The sequence below is a fragment of the Bos javanicus genome, chromosome 1 (genome assembly GCF_032452875.1).
Source record: "Bos javanicus breed banteng chromosome 1, ARS-OSU_banteng_1.0, whole genome shotgun sequence".
Lineage (NCBI taxonomy): Eukaryota > Metazoa > Chordata > Mammalia > Artiodactyla > Bovidae > Bos > Bos javanicus.
This window is the reverse complement of record NC_083868.1, coordinates 67,408,493-67,426,137: the sequence shown is the minus strand read 5'-3', so window position 1 is coordinate 67,426,137 and position 17,645 is coordinate 67,408,493. Positions and strand designations below refer to the sequence as shown.

The following is a 17,645-nucleotide window of genomic DNA, read 5'->3' as shown; positions in this document are numbered from 1 at the left end:
TAGATACCTGTGTGAATGAGAAACTAATGTCTTCTTCAGTCTCAGAATTTTGTCATTCTTAGCCTACTCTTAGTATTACAATCAGATCAGATCAGATCAGATCAGTTGCTCAGTCGTGTCCGACTCTTTGCGACCCCATGAATCGCAGCACGCCAGGCCTCCCTGTCCATCACCACTCCCGGAGTTCACTGATACTCATGTCCATTGAGTCAGTGATGCCATCCAGCCATCTCATCCTCTGTCGTCCCCTTCTCCTCTTGCCACCAATCCCTCCCAGCATCAGTCTTTTCCAGTGAGTCAACTCTTTACATGAGGTGGCCAAAGTACTGGAGTTTCAGCTTTATTTAGCATCATTCCTTCCAAAGAAATCCCAGGGCTGATCTCCTTCAGAATGGACTGGTTGGATCTCCTTGCAGTCCAAGGGACTCTCAAGAGTCTTTTCCGACACCACAGTTCAAAAGCAGCAATTCTTCGGCACTCAGCCTTTTTCACAGTCCAACTCTCACATCCATACATGACCACAGGAAAAACCATAGCCTTGACTAGATGGACCTTTGTTGGCAAAGTAATGTCTCTGCTTTTGAATATGCTCTTTAGGTTGGTCATAATTTTCCTTCCAAGGAGTAAGCGTTTTTTAATTTCATGGCTGCAGTCACCATCTGCAGTGATTTTGGACCCCAGAAAAATAAAGTCTGACACTGTTTCCACTGTATTACAAATTCCAAAGTATTACAATAACTACACAAATCTTGCTCTACCAGTGTCTGGTGCCAGAAACAAAGATAAATGTTCTCTGGAGAAAAATAACACCAGAAATTTAAATCATCTCTACAGTTTTTCTTTCATACTACTGGCATGTGGGGCAAGAGAATTCTCTGTTCTTCAGAACTGCCCCTCTTCTTGCATTTAACGTTTATTAACACTATGGACTGAGGCCTAGTATACTATGAAGTCCCTATAAACATTCTCATCTATCCTGTAGGTCACTGGGGTCCTGCATCAGGTGAAGAACACTGTGTATCTGACTATACTAACCCTGGTCCTTTCAGGCCATTTTCTGCTTTCTCTATTCATGATATTTGCTTTAGTTAATAATATTCTCCCCAATAATTAATTTTTTTCTTTGCTTGAATTTAATTAATTAATTTGGGAGTATCCAAATTAATTTGAGGGTGTCTATGTGTCTACCAACCCAGAAGATATGTTCTTATTTAATTTTAAATTTCATTTTATTTAATACCTGGTATGACTCATAGTGTCTGTATCTCTTAAGAGTTTGTACAGAGAGACACTTGGAAGGGATTCTCAGGCTTTGTAACATGAATCGTAAGATCTACAAAATCAGCATCATCTGAATGGGTGCTACACTTTTTCTTCCTGAAGTTGAGTATGCTTGGAATATCTGCCATCCAGAAAAACAGGAAATTAAAAGGTTTTCTCCTTATCGTAAAGATACACTAGGTAATTTGGGTTAATTTTCTGGTTGCAAAGCAGAAAATCTGGAGTGGGAAATATGTTTGAAGGCAGTAGAGAGTCAAGAAAGTAATTCATAATTCTGGAATCATAAGATGAGAAGGAAGCCTGGGTATTTGGGGGCACTTTTTCCTTAGGGGTGTGTCTACTGATTTCAGAAAAGGTAGCTAAGGGGCTGTAAAACTACTGACAGCCTCATGAATCTAGGAAGAAAAAAAAATACGAGTTTGAGGCCTGCTCTTAGGTGGCTGGCCTTGTAGAAAACTCCAGGCTTTAGCCAGGGACTATACCTAAGAGCGACTTCACTTTCACTTTTCACTTTCATGCATTGGAGAAGGAAATGGCAATCCACTCCAGTGTTCTCGCCGAGAATCCCAGGGACGGGGAAGCCTGGTGGGCTGCCATCTATGGGGTCGCACAGAGTTGGACACGACTGAAGCGACTTAGCAGCAGCAGCATACCTAAGAGCAGGCTTCCCTGGTGGCTTAGTTGGTAAAGAATCTGCCTGCAATGCAGGAGACCAGCGTTCAATTCCTGGGTCAGGAAGATCCCCTGGAGAAGGAAATGGCAACCCACTCCAAAATTCCTGCCTGGGAAATCTCATGGACGGAAGGAGCCTGGCAGGCTACAATCCATGCGGTCGCAAGAGTCAAATACGACTTGGCAACTAAACCACTACCATGCCTAAGAGTGGTATAAATGAGAAATGGAACTTTAAAAAAAAAGAAGAAGAAATGGAACCATATTCTGAGGGACTAAAACCTAGTTTTAAATGATCTCAATTCTTAAAACTGGATTAAGTGATCCTTAGACTCCTAAGAAAAAACATAAGTACTTTCTAGAGGAAAAGAACACCATTTCAAGCTTAAGTTATCACTACAACTTTTCATATACTATGTTGAGCACTCAGTCAAAAATAACTGAACACATAAGAAAACATGAATGAATATCACAAATATAAAGAGACCCACAAGGGATCTAGATAAAGGGATTAGGAAATATAGATTTCAAATAACTATTTTTAATAGTTTCAAAAACAATAAAAGACAAGATCAAGCATTTCTACAGAAATTTGGGAACTATGAAAAAGCATTGAATAAAAATTTTATAACTTAAGAACATAATAGTTGAAAGTAACTCATAGATGAGTTTAACAGCATATTAGAGCAGAAAACTGAAATTATAAGTTAGAAGAAAAGCTAGGTAAAATATTCAGTTTGAACAGAGAAAGGCAAAGGATAGAAAATTCAGAACAGAGAGTAAAAGACATAGGAAAGAAGTGTGAAAGTAGAACACGTATGGTTAGAATTACTGAAGGAAAAAGTAATAGAGAAAATGAAACATAAGCTTTGAAGGGACATTGGCTAAGAATTTTCTGAAACTGATGAGACATTAAGCCATAGATTCAAGAAGTCCTACAAACCTTGAGCAGAATAAATGTGTTTCATTTTGAATTGTTTTTTTCAGTTCAGTTCAGTTCAGTTGCTCAGTTGTGTCCGACTCTGTGACCCCATGAACCGCAGCATGCCAGGCCTCCCTGTCCATCACCAACTCCCAGAGTCCACCCAAACCCATGTCCATTGAGTTGGTGATGCCATTCAACCATCTCATCCTCTGTCGTCCCCTTCTCCTCTTGCCCTCAATCTTTCCCAGCATCAGGGTTTTTTCCAAAGAGTCAGCTCTTTGCATTGGGTGGTCAAAGTATTGGAGTTTCAGCTTCAACATCAGTCCTTCCAATGAATACCCAGGACTGATCTCCTTATTACCTATTCTTATTTTTTAAATTGAAGCATACTTGATTTATAGCATTATATGAGTTTCAGGTGATTCAGTATTTTTACGGATTATATTCCACTAAAAGTTATTGCAAAATAATGGCTCTAATTCCCTGTGCTATAAAATATATCCTGTTGATTACCTATTTTATACATAGTAGTTTGTATTTCTTAGTCCCATACCCCTAATTTGTTTCTCCCCATTTTCTTCTTCCTTTTGGTAACCATTAGTTTGTTTTCTCGGAGAAAGCGATGGCACCCCACTCCAGTACTCTTGCCTGGAAAACCCCATGGATGGAGGAGCCTGGTAGGCTGCAGTCTATGGGGTCGCTGAGGGTAGGACCCGACTGAGCGACTTCACTTTCACTTTTCACTTTCATCCATTGGAGAAGGATATGGCAGCCCACTCCAGTGTTCTTGCCTGGAGAATCCCAGGGATGGGGGAGCCTGGTGGGCTGCCGTCTATGGGGTTGCACAGAGTCGGACACGACTGAAGTGACTTAGCAGCAGCAGCAGCAGTTTGTTTTCTATATGTGAGTCTGTTGCTGTTTTGCATATACATTCATTTGTAATATTTTTTTGATTCTGCATGTAAGTGATATATATGACTTACTTCACCAAGCATAATATTCTCTAGGTATATCCATGCTGTTGCAAATGGCAGAATTAATTCTCTTTTATGGCTGAGTAATACTCCATTGTGGGCCTCCCAGCTGGCTCAGTGGTAAAGAATCTGCCTGCAAAGCAGGAGCTGCAGAAGATGCAGATTTGATCCCTGGGTCTGGAAGATCCTCTGGAGGAGGCAACGGCAACCCATTCCAGTATTCTTGCCAGGATAATCCCATGGACAGAGGAGCCTGGTAGGCTACTGTCTATGGGGTCGCAAAGACTGAGTGACATGACTCAGCAACTAAGCATACACACACAGTTGAGGCTTAGATGGAATGAAAGGGTTCTGAGGACCTTGGACAGTCCTGGTAGAGTTAAAAGTTCTAATTTATAATAGATGTTAATAAGTGAAATGTACATTCTGTACCCTCTAGGATAACCACTAAATAATAAGAGACTAAAACTACCAAGCTAATAAAAGGGGAAAACAGAGTAGTAAAAAATACTTAATCCAGGAGAAAGAAGAGAAAAAGGATAGACTAGATTGGAAAAAAAAGAAAACCAATAATAAGGTGGTAGATCTAGACTCAAATCTACCAATAATTGCATTAACTGCAAATGGACTAAATATTCCAATTAAAACACAAAGATTATCAGATGGAAATGAAGGGAAAACAGTATCACAAGAAAACTAGATGGCTTTATCAGTGAAATCTACCAAATATTTACGGAAAAATATAATCCTCACACCATCAAACTTACATAAACTCTTTCAATAACAGAAAAAGAGGAAACATTTCAGAAGTTCTTTTCTGAGACTAGCGAAATGTTGATACTAAAATTGAAATGGTAGGACAAGATAAAAAAAAATTATAGACTAATCTCATTCAGGAACATAAATGCAAAAAATCCTAAACAAAATGCAAGCAAACTGAATTCAGTGATATATAAAAACTATAATAACTCACTGACAAAATGGATTTAGTACAGAAATGCAAGGTAGTTCAACATTTTATAATCAACAAATGCAATTCACCATATCTGCAGATTAAAAGAGAAAGACCAGATGATTATCTCAGTGTTGAATTTTATTAAATGTATTTTTCTCCATCTAATTATCATTAGTTACAACTGATATGAGATGTATGCAGAGAGGTAAAAATATCTATGGATAAATAAATAAGTGAATTTAATAAGGTTGCTGGATATAAGATGAGCTATACTTCAATCATTTTCAAAAACCAGCTATATTTCTACATGCCAGCCAACAAAAAGTAAGATTTTTAAAGTTACCAATTATAATAGCTTCAGAAAACATCAAATACCTGGTAATACATCTAACAAATATATAGAAGGTGTTTTTGAGAAAAGAGATTCAGAGAGACATTAGGTAAGTAGATGAGAGATATAATGATCATGATTTTGAAGACTTACTATTAGAAAAAAGTTAATTCTCCAACTGACCTAGAGATTCATAAAATTCTAATCAAAATCTCAAAGAGTATTTATTCTACTACACACTAAAACTTATTATAAAACTAAAATACTTGAGACAATTTGGTATTGGCAAAGAGACAGATAAATAGACTAGAAGAAAAAATAATTTAGAAACATCCATGCACATAAGGGCATTTCATTATGACAAAGATGACACTGGAGAGTAATGGGGAAAGAACGATCCTCTCAAAAATTGGTGTTAGGTTAATGAAGAACTATCTGGGATAAAAGAAATTTAATCCCTACCTTTTAACAAGCACACAATTCAATTCTAGGTTTAAATGTGACCGGAATAACAATAAAGTTTCCAGAACAGCACTGTTCCACAGAACTTTCTATGATGATGGAAATATTCTATGTCAACACTGTCCGATATGGTACCTGTAAGTTGCATGTGGCCATGAGCACCTGAAAAGTGGTTGGTGCTATTGAGGAAGTTAATTTTTCATTTTAATTTTATTTCAACTAGTTTAAACTATTCACATTAAATAGCCACATGTAACTAGTGGCTACTGTACTGGATAAGAGAGTTCTGCACAATAATATATGGGTTGGTGCTATTGAGAAAGTTAATTTTTCATTTTAATTTTATTTCAAATAGTTTCAGTTCAGTTCAGTTACTCAGTCATGTCCGACTCTTTGCGACCCCATGAACCGCAGCATGCCAGGCCTCCCTGTCCATCACCAACTCCCGGAGTCCATCCAAACCCATGTCCCTTGAGTCGGTGATGCCACCCAACCATCTCATCTTCTGTCGCCCCCTTCTCCTCCTGCCCTCAATCTTTCCCAGCATCAGGGTCTTTTCAAATGAGTCAGCTCTTCGCATCAGGTGGCCAAAGTATTGGAGTTTCAGCTTCAACATCAGTCCTACCAATGAACACCCTGGACTGATCTCCTGTAGTATGGACTGGTTGGATCTTGCAGTCCAAAGGACTCTGAAGAGTCTTCTCCAACACCACAGTTCAAAAGCATCAATTCTTCCGTGCTCAGCTTTCTTTATAGTCCAACTCTCACATCCATACATGACCACTGGAAAAACCATAGCCTTGACTAGACGGACCTTTGTTGACAAAATGTTGTCTCTGCTTTTTAATATGCTGTCTAGGTTGGTCATAACTTTCCTTCCAAGGAGTAAGCGTCTTTTAATTTCATGGCTGCAATCACCATCTGCAGTGATTTTGGAGCCCAGAAAACTAAAGTCAGCCACTGTTTCCACTGTTTCCCCATCTATGTGCCATGAAGTGATGGGACTGGATGCCATGATCTTAAACTATTCAAATTAAATAGCCACATGTGACTAGAGGCTACTGTATTGGATAAAAGAGTTCTACATAATAATATATGGGAATAGATTTATGAATTTGGAGCAAGAGAAGATTTCTCTCACTTTCTCCTTTGCAGTATCATTTCTGCCTGCTAAATCCAACACCTAGACTATCTCCAAATTGGTTTCTATTGACCACATCTTTTGTTTGTTTTTAAATAAGAACCATATTTTCCTAATTGTTTATATGTCTAATTTTAAAAAAATTGTCTACTATATGCTGTGGATGATACAATATAGAGATTCTGGATTATCTTTTCTAAGATAGTTGATTTTTGAGTTCATATGCCATTCAATTAATGGCAGATCACCTTGAACTTGTGTAAGCTCAATTTTGCACTTTACTAGTGAAGAAGATTAGAAACCAAGTTGTTTCTCAAGTTCCTTTCACTTGGCAGGCTTCAATCTCCAAATCATGTCCTCTGCAGATTTTTGTCAGGGCTTGGTTTTAGGCTGTCATGGAAGTCACTACAAGGGCATACAACTGCACAGTCATCAGCACATCTAAATTTAAAAAGATTAACACTGCCAAGTGCTGGTAATGATATGCCGCAAGGAGAAATTTCATGTACCGCTGGTAGGACTATAAACGAAAACAACTACTTTGGAGGAGTTTGGCATCATCTATCAAAGCAGGCACACCCTGTAACTAGCAATTCCATTCCTTGATAGATATCCAGTAGAAATGTATAAGGGATGAAAATATCCATACAGCACTGTTTATGACAGCCTAGATGTAGACATTCCAAAAGTTCCTCAAAAGAAAATTGGAAAAGTTGTTTATTCATGCAACAGATCAGTGTGCTAGATTTCTTCCATCTGACCTTCCTAGTCTCTCGACCCCTTCCTACCATGCTATTTGGAAGCAAGGAGACGGAATGGACATCATCAAGCATGTAGATGAAATGGTTATCTTTAAGGAAATGAGATACTGAGACTGAAGACAAAGTGAGGAATTAGATGTATGAATTGCCTTATATTTAATGATGGGATCTTCATCTTTATAAATCAAGAATCAAGGATCCTAAGATTTTTTCATTCTTTATTTTTCTTTTATTAGCATCATTAATCATAAGTGAAATTCCTGGTGGTTAACAAAATCCAGGAAGAAAATCAATATTGTTTATAACTATTTCATAAAGATCTTCCTTTAGCAGCAGTGGTACAGGACAATGCTTTACCTAGGCACTGAAGTCAAATGTAAGAACAGGCAGACAATGTTCAGAACTTCAGTGAACCAAAAATACCTACAAGATATAAAGAAATAAAACACTTACTTGGCTGACATGCACTGGTGTTAAAATTAAGTCCAGAACTCCAGACCAGCCAGCAAATACACCAAGTGGTATGGCATATGCTAAAGCAATCATCAAAAATCTCAAATTGCTGTAAAAGAGAAGAAAAAGAAAATATTATTACAAGTTCAAAATCTAGAATTTAAACTCTTACTCATGAAAAAGTAAGTCATTTGGAAATTGGAATACCAGAATCAGAAATAGAAAATATTTGTCAGTTTAATAAATTTGAAGTTCCTTAAATTTTTTATTTTATATTTATAAGAATAATGTTTTTTGTTAACATTATTTAAAAATGTCACTGTTTATTATATAGATGAATTACCAACAATAGTTCATAAAATGAGTAGGCACCTTCATTTTTTTTAAAAGTTCGTATTTGTAAAGATATATTACTGTTTCTTCTGATGAACAGGTGGAGGGAAAAAAAGATTAATGAACATTTAAACAAACTGTCTACATCCAAATCACAGAATGCAACTGAGCAATAAAAAGGAGTAACTACCAATACACAAAACAACCTGGATGAATCTCCAGAGAATTATGGTGGATGAAAAAAAAGCTAACTCCAAAATTTTATGTACTATATGACTCAATTTATATAACATTCCTGAAGTGACATTATGGTAATGGGAAACAGAGTAGCTGGTTGTCAGCAGCTACAGAGTGGGAGGGAAGTAGGTGTGGCTATACAAGGGCAATAGGCGGGATCCTTCTGATGATGGAAATGTACTGTATCTTTACAATACGTGTGAATTTTCTGGTTGTGATACCGCACTATAGTTTTGTAAGATGTTACCACTGGGGGAAACTGGGTAAAGGACCCATGTTATTTCTTTGTATTATTTCTTAAAACTGCATGTGGATCTACTATTATCTCAAAATAAAGTTTAATTTTAAAATGTAATAAGAGTTAGATATCATTCACAACAGCTTTTTAAAATTTGTAAACTATAAAATATTTAGGAATAAACCAGGAAGACCCAAGATCTCTACGGGTAGAGGGGGGAACACAGGAGGGCACAGACGATGATTTAAATAAACAGAAACAGAGTCCATGCTGTCAAGTTACCACCAATTCATCTATAATTCACTGCAGTCACAATTAAAATTCCAGGTGAATTTTTAAAAGAAATCTAAGAATAAAGTTCATGTGGGAAAATAAAAGTCCTTGGAAGGCTAACTCATCCTTGAAAAATGTGAAAAAGGAAGTCTTTGTCCTACCAGATATTAAGACAAACTGCACATCCAGAGTAATAAATATAGTATGGTATTTGCTCAAGAAGAAAGAGAACAATGAAGGAAAAAAGAGACCCAAGACACAGAAACTCTACCTACAATAAAGCTGGCACTACAAAAATAAAATGGATGAGGACTGTTTAGTGAATGGTACTAGATCATTTTACAGAGAGGGAAAACCTCCTGGTATTTAACACCATATACTAAGACAGAGTCTAGGTAAATCTGTAAATGTGAAAGAAAAAGAACAGGAAGTTATAAATAAGACATTCACTGAGAAAATTAGTAAACAGCTGATATAATGGGAATAGATATTTGAACTTTTAAAAATCAACAGGGAATTTATATCTAGAATATGTAAATCATTAAGAAAAAGACAGAAACTACCACTGAGACACGGGTAGAATCTATGAAGAGGAATTTACAGTAGATGAAACCTAAATGGCAAACAACTACATGAGAGTCTCAAACTTACTAACAACCAGAAAATGCATATTAAACAAAAGATAGATTTATTTTTACCCACTAGACTACTGAAAATTAGAAAGATGGATAATGCCAAGTTTGGCAAGCATATAGGAAAATGGGCATTGCTGATGAAAGTGTAGACAAGTGTAGGCATTTTTTTAGAGCAATTTGACAATACTTGGCAAATTCAGCTTAAAATAGCTGATGATCCAGCAATGCTGTGTGAGGTCTGTTTTCCAAAGAAGTCTTAGGTCTACAGTGACGCATATTAGGATGTCACTGCAGTGGTATCTGTGGTGACAATGAGTTGGAGGCAGAGTACACAGTGGGAATGGGTATAAAAAATGTGATGGTTTCATACCACAGAGTACAGAGAACTAGGTATACACAAAGTACAGAGATTTATCTTGAGAACAGAGCATGGCTACCATGAAATCAGAGTTATCCAGATATCATGTGCCTTCTGATGGAAGAAGACAGCAGGAGGTAGTTCTGTAAAATCAAAACCAAAACCTGAATCAGAATGCAGTTCAAGCTAACAATTTACAGGAAATACAGAGGGCAGAGGGGCAAACTACTCTACAAAGAGATGATCAACATGTTTCAGACCTTGGAGACAGAGAGCTGGCTCCTCAACAAACAATTACAAAGAAAAGAGAGGGAGATGGAAGGAAACCTAGAGATTATAAGGCATTTGAGCCAACTGCAATGCATGGTTCCAATCTAGATCCTGACTTAAACAAACAAAAAGCACTTATGACATTTATGAGACAATTGAAACACCAATTTGATAGTAGCAAACTACTGCTAAAATGTTTTCAGTGTAACAATAATAACGTATTTACGTTTAAAAGAGTTCCTATCTTTTTAACACAAACATGTTAAAATATATATGGATGAAATGATTTATCATTTGGGATTTGCTTCATGATACAGGAAGAGGGAAGTGTACAAATGAAACAATATTGGCCACAAAGTGGTAATTGTTGGTATTTGGTTATGTGGATATGGAGGTTATACTGTTCTACCTTCCTATTTCCAAAATAAAAAGTATTTTATAAAAACCACATAGTGTTTAGTGAAAAAAGCCAAACAGAATGAGATACAAAATATGTCACTGTTTAGATAAAAATAGAAGCATACAAAACAATACAAATGTTACAAAAGCACAAAGAGATACACATAAAATGCATTTGAAAGGTGGCCTAGGTAGGGAAAAGGGAATGGGAATGAGAAATACAAAGAAAAGAATGAATGAATGAATAAAAGTGTTCATGTATCCTGAAGCAAGGAACATGTTCAACTTAACGCTCTTTAAGTCTAAAAGTCAAAAACAACCACCATCAAACATGAAACTGATACGTAAATGGAGAGAAATGCTTACACTAGGTCACACAGGTTATATACATCTGAAGTGATGGGAATCATGTGGACAGGAAGTAGACAATGGAAACTTTGAAGCATAACCAATGATTTTTTTTTTTCCTGCCTAGACAATGGAATTAGAATCTAGAGAAGCAGTTATTCTGATTAATCTAGGAAGCAATGATTTCAGAAGTTCTTTGAAGGACCAGGGATTTGAATTACACAGGTAGGTTAGGGAAATGGACCATGGCATGTCCAAAGAAGTCCCCTGGAGAGCCCAAAGCCCAAAGGGGCTTTAATCGAGAAGAAAGATCTTATACTCTCTAGTTTAAACAGAATAAAGATCTTGACTCTAGGGTAATTAGAAGCAAACACAAAGTGGTTTGTTGTGGTCAAAGTGATCATCATTGTAAGTTGTTTTTTCCTTCTCGAACAGAATTTTCCATAACTCCTTACCTTAAAACCCTGCCATGACTCCTCACTTCCCACAGAATAGTTCAAATTATTAGGATGGCGTAATCTGACCTTAATCTACCTCTCTAGCTTACCTATTGCTCTCTAACCTCTAGCTTTGCATGGAGAAAAACTTGGTTAAATAGCATTAGAAAAAAACCAAACCTATCATTTTAACTCTCAACTTACAAATGTGTGCCACTGATCACAAGTCAACTGAACTAATATTATTACTTTGCCTATTATGTGGAAGGCAATTTACTAGATGCTGTAGATGTGGTTTTCAAAACTTTTTACTATATTCCAGAGTAAGAAATATTTACTTAGTGACTTAGTACACAGAGATTCAGTATGTATGTACTGAAACAAAAGTATCACTCCAAAATATGTATCATTATTACGTGTGATATAATAATAGTTTCTGTTCTATTTTATTCCTTTCTATTCTGTTTAAGAAAAAAAGGTGGTCAGCCTACTAAATTAGCTGGCTATGAATCAAAGTCTGAGAAACAGAGTTACATAGCTATGCTACCTACCATGGTAGGCACTTGTGCAATGTGGCTATTGAGCACATGAAATGTGATTAGTGCAACTGAGGAACTAATATTTAATTTTATTTCATTTTAATTAATTTAAATTCAATTTAAAAACACAGTGAAGAGAAATTTTCCATTACTTTTTGGCAGAAGTACATCCCACTTTAACTGCCGACTCTTTGCGAATCGACTGTTTGCGACCCCATGGACTGCAGCAAGCCAGGCCTCCCTGTCCATCACCAACTCCCGGAGTTCACTCAGATTCATGTCCATCGAGTCGGTGATGCCATCCAGCCATCTCATCCTCTGTCGTCCCCTTCTCCTCCTGCCCCCAATCCCTCCTAGCATCAGAGTCTTTTCCAATGAGTCAACTCTTCGCATGAAGTGGCCAAAGTACTGCAGTTTCAGCTTTAGTATCATTCCTTTCAAAGAAATCCCAGGGCTGATCTCCTTCAGAATGGACTGGTTGGATCTCCTTGCAGTCCAAGGGACTCTCAAGAGTCTTCTCCAACACCACACTTCAAAAGCATCAATTCTTCAGCACTCAGCCTTCTTCACAGTCCAACTCTCACATCCATACATGACCACATGAAAAACCATAGCCTTGACTAGACGGACCTTTGTTGGCAAAGTAATGTCTCTGCTTTTCAATATGCTATCTAGGTTGATCATAACTTTCCTTCCAAGGAATAAGCATCTTTTAATTTCATGGCTGCAATCACCATCTGCAGTGATTTTGGAGCTCCAAAAAATAAAATCTGACACTGTTTCCACTGTTTCCCCATATATTTCCCATGAAGTGATGGGTCCAGATGCCATGATCTTCATTTTCTGAATGTTGAGCTTTAAGCCAACTGTTTCACTCTCCTCTTTCACTTTCATCAAGAGGCTCTTTAGTTCCTCTTCACTTTCTGCCATAAGGGTGGTGTCACCTGCATATCCGAGGTTATTGATATTTCTCCCGGCAATCTTGATTCCAGCTTGTGCTTCTTCCAGTCCAGCGTCTCTCATGATGTACTCTGCATATAAGTTAAATAAGCAGGGTGACAATATACAGCCTTGACGTACTCCTTTTCCTATTTGGAACCGTTTCCATGTCCAGTTCTAACTGTTGCTTCCTGACCTGCATATAGGTTTCTCAAAAGGCAGGTCAGGTGGTCTGGTATTCCCATCTCTTGAAGAATTTTCCAGTTTATTGTGATCCACAGTCAAAGGCTTTGGCATAGTCAATAAAGCAGAAAGAGATGTTTTTCCAGAACTCTCTTGCTTTTTCCATGATCCAGCAGATGTTGGCAATTTGATCTCGGGTTCGTCTGTCTTTTCTAAAACCAGCTTGAACATCTGGAAGTTCATGATTCACGTATTGCTGAAGCCTGGCTTGGAGAATTTTGAGCATTACTTTCCTAGCGTGTGAGATGACTGCAATTGTGCAGTAGTTTGAGCATTCTTTGGCATTTCCTTTCTTTGGGATTGGAATGAAAACTGACCTTTTCCAGTCCTGTAGCCACTGCCGAGCTTTCCAAATTTGCTGGCATATTGAGTGCAGCACTTTCACAGGATCATCTTTCAGGATGTGAAATAGCTCAACTGAAATTCCATCACCTCCACTAGCTTTGTTCATAGTGATGCTTCCTAAGGCCCACTTGACTTCACATTCCAGGATGTCTGGCTCTAGGTGAGTGATCACACTATCGTGATTATCTGGGTCGTGAAGATCTTTTTTGTACAGTTCTGTATATTCTTGCCACCTCTTCTTAATATCTTCTGCTTCTGTTAAGTCCATAACATTTCTGTCCTTTATCGAGCCCAACTTTGCATGAAATGTTCCCTTGGTAACTCTAATTTTCTTGAAGAGATCTCTAGTCTTTCCCAGTCTGTTGTTTTCCTCTTATTTCTTTGTATTGATCGCTGAGGAAGGCTTTCTTATCTCTCCTTGCTATTCTTTGGAACTCTGTATTCAAATGGGTATATCTTTCCTTTTCTCCTTTGCTTTTTGCTTCTCTTCTTTTCACAGCTGTTTGTAAGGCCTCCTCAGACAACCATTTTGCCTTTTTCCATTTCTTTTCCACGAGGATGGTCTTGTTCCCTGTCTCCTGTACAATGTTGTGAACCTCAGTCCATAGTTCATCAGGCACTCTATCTATCAGATCTAGTCCCTTAAATCTATTTCTCACTTCTACTGTATAATCATAAGGGATTTGATTTAGGTCATACCTGAATGGTCTAGTGGTTTTCCCTACTTTCTTCAATTTAAGTCTGAATTTGGCAATAAGGAGTTCATGATCTGAGCCACAGTCAGCTCCTGGTCTTGTTTTTGCTGGCTATATAGAGCTTCTTTGGCTGCAAAGAATATAATCAATCTGATTTTGGTGTTGACCATCTGGCGATGTCCATTTGTAGAGGGTTCTCTTGTGTTGTTGGAAGAGGGTGTTTGCTATGACCAGTGCATTCTCTTGACAAAACTCTATTAGCCTTTGCCCTGCTTCATTCTGTACTCCAAGGCCAAATTTGCCTGTTACCCCAGGTGTTCCTTGACTTCCTACTTTTGCATTCTAGTCCCCTATAATGAAAAGGACATCTTTTTTGGGTGTTAGTTCTAAAAGGTCTTGTAGGTCTTCATAGAATCGTTCAACTTCAGCTTCTTCATTGTTACTGGTTGGGGCATAGGCTTGGATTACTGTGATATTGAATGGTTTGCCTTGGAAACGAAGGTTGCTCAGACGGTAAAGTGTCTGCCTACAATGTGGGAGACCTGGGTTCAATCCCTGGGTTGGAAAGATCTGCTGGAGAAGGGAATGGCAAACCACTCCAGTATTCTTGCCCCGCCCCCAACCAAAAAAAAAAAATATTTACCTTAATAATCTACAAAAGCTCCGTCGATAACTCAGCCGCTGGCTAGCTGCAGCAACACTGGGAGGAAGAGGTGGCCGAGGTGGGAAATAAGCTAGAGTTGCAGAAAATAGTAAGCAGACACCTCCAAATTCTGAAAAACGAAACAAAAAAAGTAAAATGTTAATCAGACAACACAAAAAGTTCAACATTTCAAGTATTTCTCTAATAAATATTTATTGAGCATCAATGCAGCTTTAGATATATTGTTGTTGTTGCTCAGTCACTCAGTTGTGTCCAATTCTTTGCAATCTCATGGACTGCAGTATGCGAGGCTTCCCTGTCCTTCACCATCTCCTGGAATTTGCTCAAACTCATGTCCATTGAGTCCGTGATGCCATTCAACCGTCTCGTCCTCTGTTGTCCCCTTCTCCTCCTGCCTTCAATCTTTCCCAGCATCAGGGTCTTTTCTAATGGGTCGATTCTTCCTATCAGATGGCCAAAGTACTGGAGTTTCCGCTTCAGCATCAGTCCTTCCAATGAATATTCAGGATTGATTTCTTTTAAGACTGACTGGTTTGATATCCTTGCAGTCCAAGGGACTCTCAAGAGTCTTTTCCAACACCACAGTTCGAAAGTATCAATTCTTCAGCGCTCAATCTTCTTTATGGTCCAATTCTAACATCTGTACATGACTACTGGAAAAACCATAGCTTTGACTATGTGGACCTTTGTCAGCAAAGTAATATCTCTGCTTTTTAATACACTGTCTAGGTTAATCATAGCTCTTCTTCAAAGGAGCAAGTGTCTTTTAATTTCATGGCTGCAGTCACCATCTGCAGTGATTTTTGGAGCCCAAGAAAATAAAGTCTGTCACTGTTTCCATTGTTTCCCCATCTATTTGCCATGAAGTGATGGGACCAGGTATCATGATCTTTGTTTTCTGAATGTTGAGTTTTAAGCCCGTTTTTGACTCTCCTCTTTCACCTTTATCAAGAGACTCTTTAGTTCCTCTTCGTTTTCTGCCATAAGGGTGATGTCATCTGCATATCTGAGGTTATTAATCTCTCTCCCAACAATCTTGATTCCAGCTTGAGCTTCCTCCGGCCCAGCATTTTGCATGATGTCCTCTGCATACAAGTTAAATAAGCTGGGTGACAATATACATATATAGATATATACAGATATATCTATAAATGTATATACAGATAAATATAGATAAGCAAATAGTTATATACAGGTAAGCAAAATATAGTACTTGCCTAGACAAAACAGCTCAGTCTTGTGAGAAAGATTGATGTGCAAAGATATAACTTCCAGCAGGTAAGAAGTCATACAAGGAAATAAGTATGGCAGACTTATGGTATGGTACACTACATAAAAAGAGGATTGAAGCAGTAAACAAATGTTCCTCTATGGAGAAAGCCCATTAAAAGCCAACAGTATTATCTATAACAGAGATCTTTAAACAGGCCTAGGATGACTGTTTGATAAGCATGGCCCTCAAAAATAAAGACTAGGCTAGAAAATTGGTAAGACTAGGACAGGAAAAAGTTTATTTGATCAATGATAGGATATTCTAATGCTTTGTGTAGAACAGACTTAATATATAGGCTTTATGGAAAATCTGAACATGACAGGGAAGCATCCCCAAAAAAAGAAACCAAGGGACAGAGAGCAAAATTTAACAAACACAAGACCAGCTAATGTAGCTATTAAACAATCAAAGGGCTTCCCTGGTGGCTCAGTGGTAAAGAGTCTGCTTGCAATGTAGGAGCCACAAGAGATGCAAGTTTGATCTCTGGGTTGGGAAGATCCCCCAGAGAAGGGCATGGCAACCCACTTCAGTATTCTTGCCTGGAGAATCCCATAGACAATGGAGCCTGGTAGGCTACAGTTCACAGGGTCATAAAGACTCAGACATGACTTAGCACACACACGCTCATGAAACAATGAAAAGTAAAATGAACATCTGATCAATCTTAGTTTGGGCACCATTATAGAAGGAAAAGTTCCTAGGAGTCCTGATCTTTCCCTCCAGAATTCTGGCACATGGAAGTCCCAGCTTTTAACTGTGCTCAATTTAGTAGAAAAGCACGACTCTAATAGAAAAGTCAGGAAACCTTGGAGTATAGACCAGTATATCCCATTAATTAACTTATAAACTGAATGAATTCCTTACTCTTTCTGAGTCAATAAAGGGAATAGACTAAGTGATTTCTAGATGTTCTTTCAGCAGGATAATTCTAAGTCTATGGCTATATTCTTAGCAAAAAGGTACAATATTTCTATAAGACACTAACCACAAACAATGTTGTTATTTTTTATCAATCTTAGGAACAAATTTAATGCATTGTTTTACTTTACAGTCCTTTTAATTATGAGTAAAAATGAATAAGCATCTTCCATAAGCTTAGTGGCCATTTGTATTTCTTCTGTGATTGCCTTATTTGTATTCTTTGTCCATCTTTCTACCGGCATTTTTGTAAACAGCTTCACTGAGATATAATTCATAAGATATAGAATTCACACATTTAAAGTGCATAATTCAGTAAGTTTTACAATCATCACCACAGGTTTAAAACTTTTCCATCATCCTCCAAAGAAACTCTGTCAGTCAGTTCAGTCGCCCAGTCATGTCTGACTCTACGCGACCCCAAAAACTGCAGCACACCAGGCTTCCCTGTCCATCAGCAACTCCAAGAGCTTGCTCAAACTCATGTCCATTGAGCCAGTGGCGCCATCCAACGATCTCATCCTCTGTTGTCCCCTTCTCCTCCCG

General features: G+C 37.9%; 1 protein-coding gene across 1 annotated transcript in view; it reads right to left on the bottom strand.

Annotated features, from left to right (window-relative positions):
- SLC49A4 (solute carrier family 49 member 4) overlaps positions 1-17,645 on the bottom strand; it is a 101,779-nt gene that overhangs the window by 42,900 nt on the left and 41,234 nt on the right. Inside the window, exons 4-5 of the mRNA XM_061406854.1 lie at positions 14,888-15,017; positions 7,956-8,064 (exon numbers count right to left, since the gene is read on the bottom strand). Of these exons, the coding sequence (XP_061262838.1) occupies positions 7,956-8,064; positions 14,888-15,017 (239 nt within the window). The remainder of the gene's footprint in view (positions 1-7,955; positions 8,065-14,887; positions 15,018-17,645) is intronic.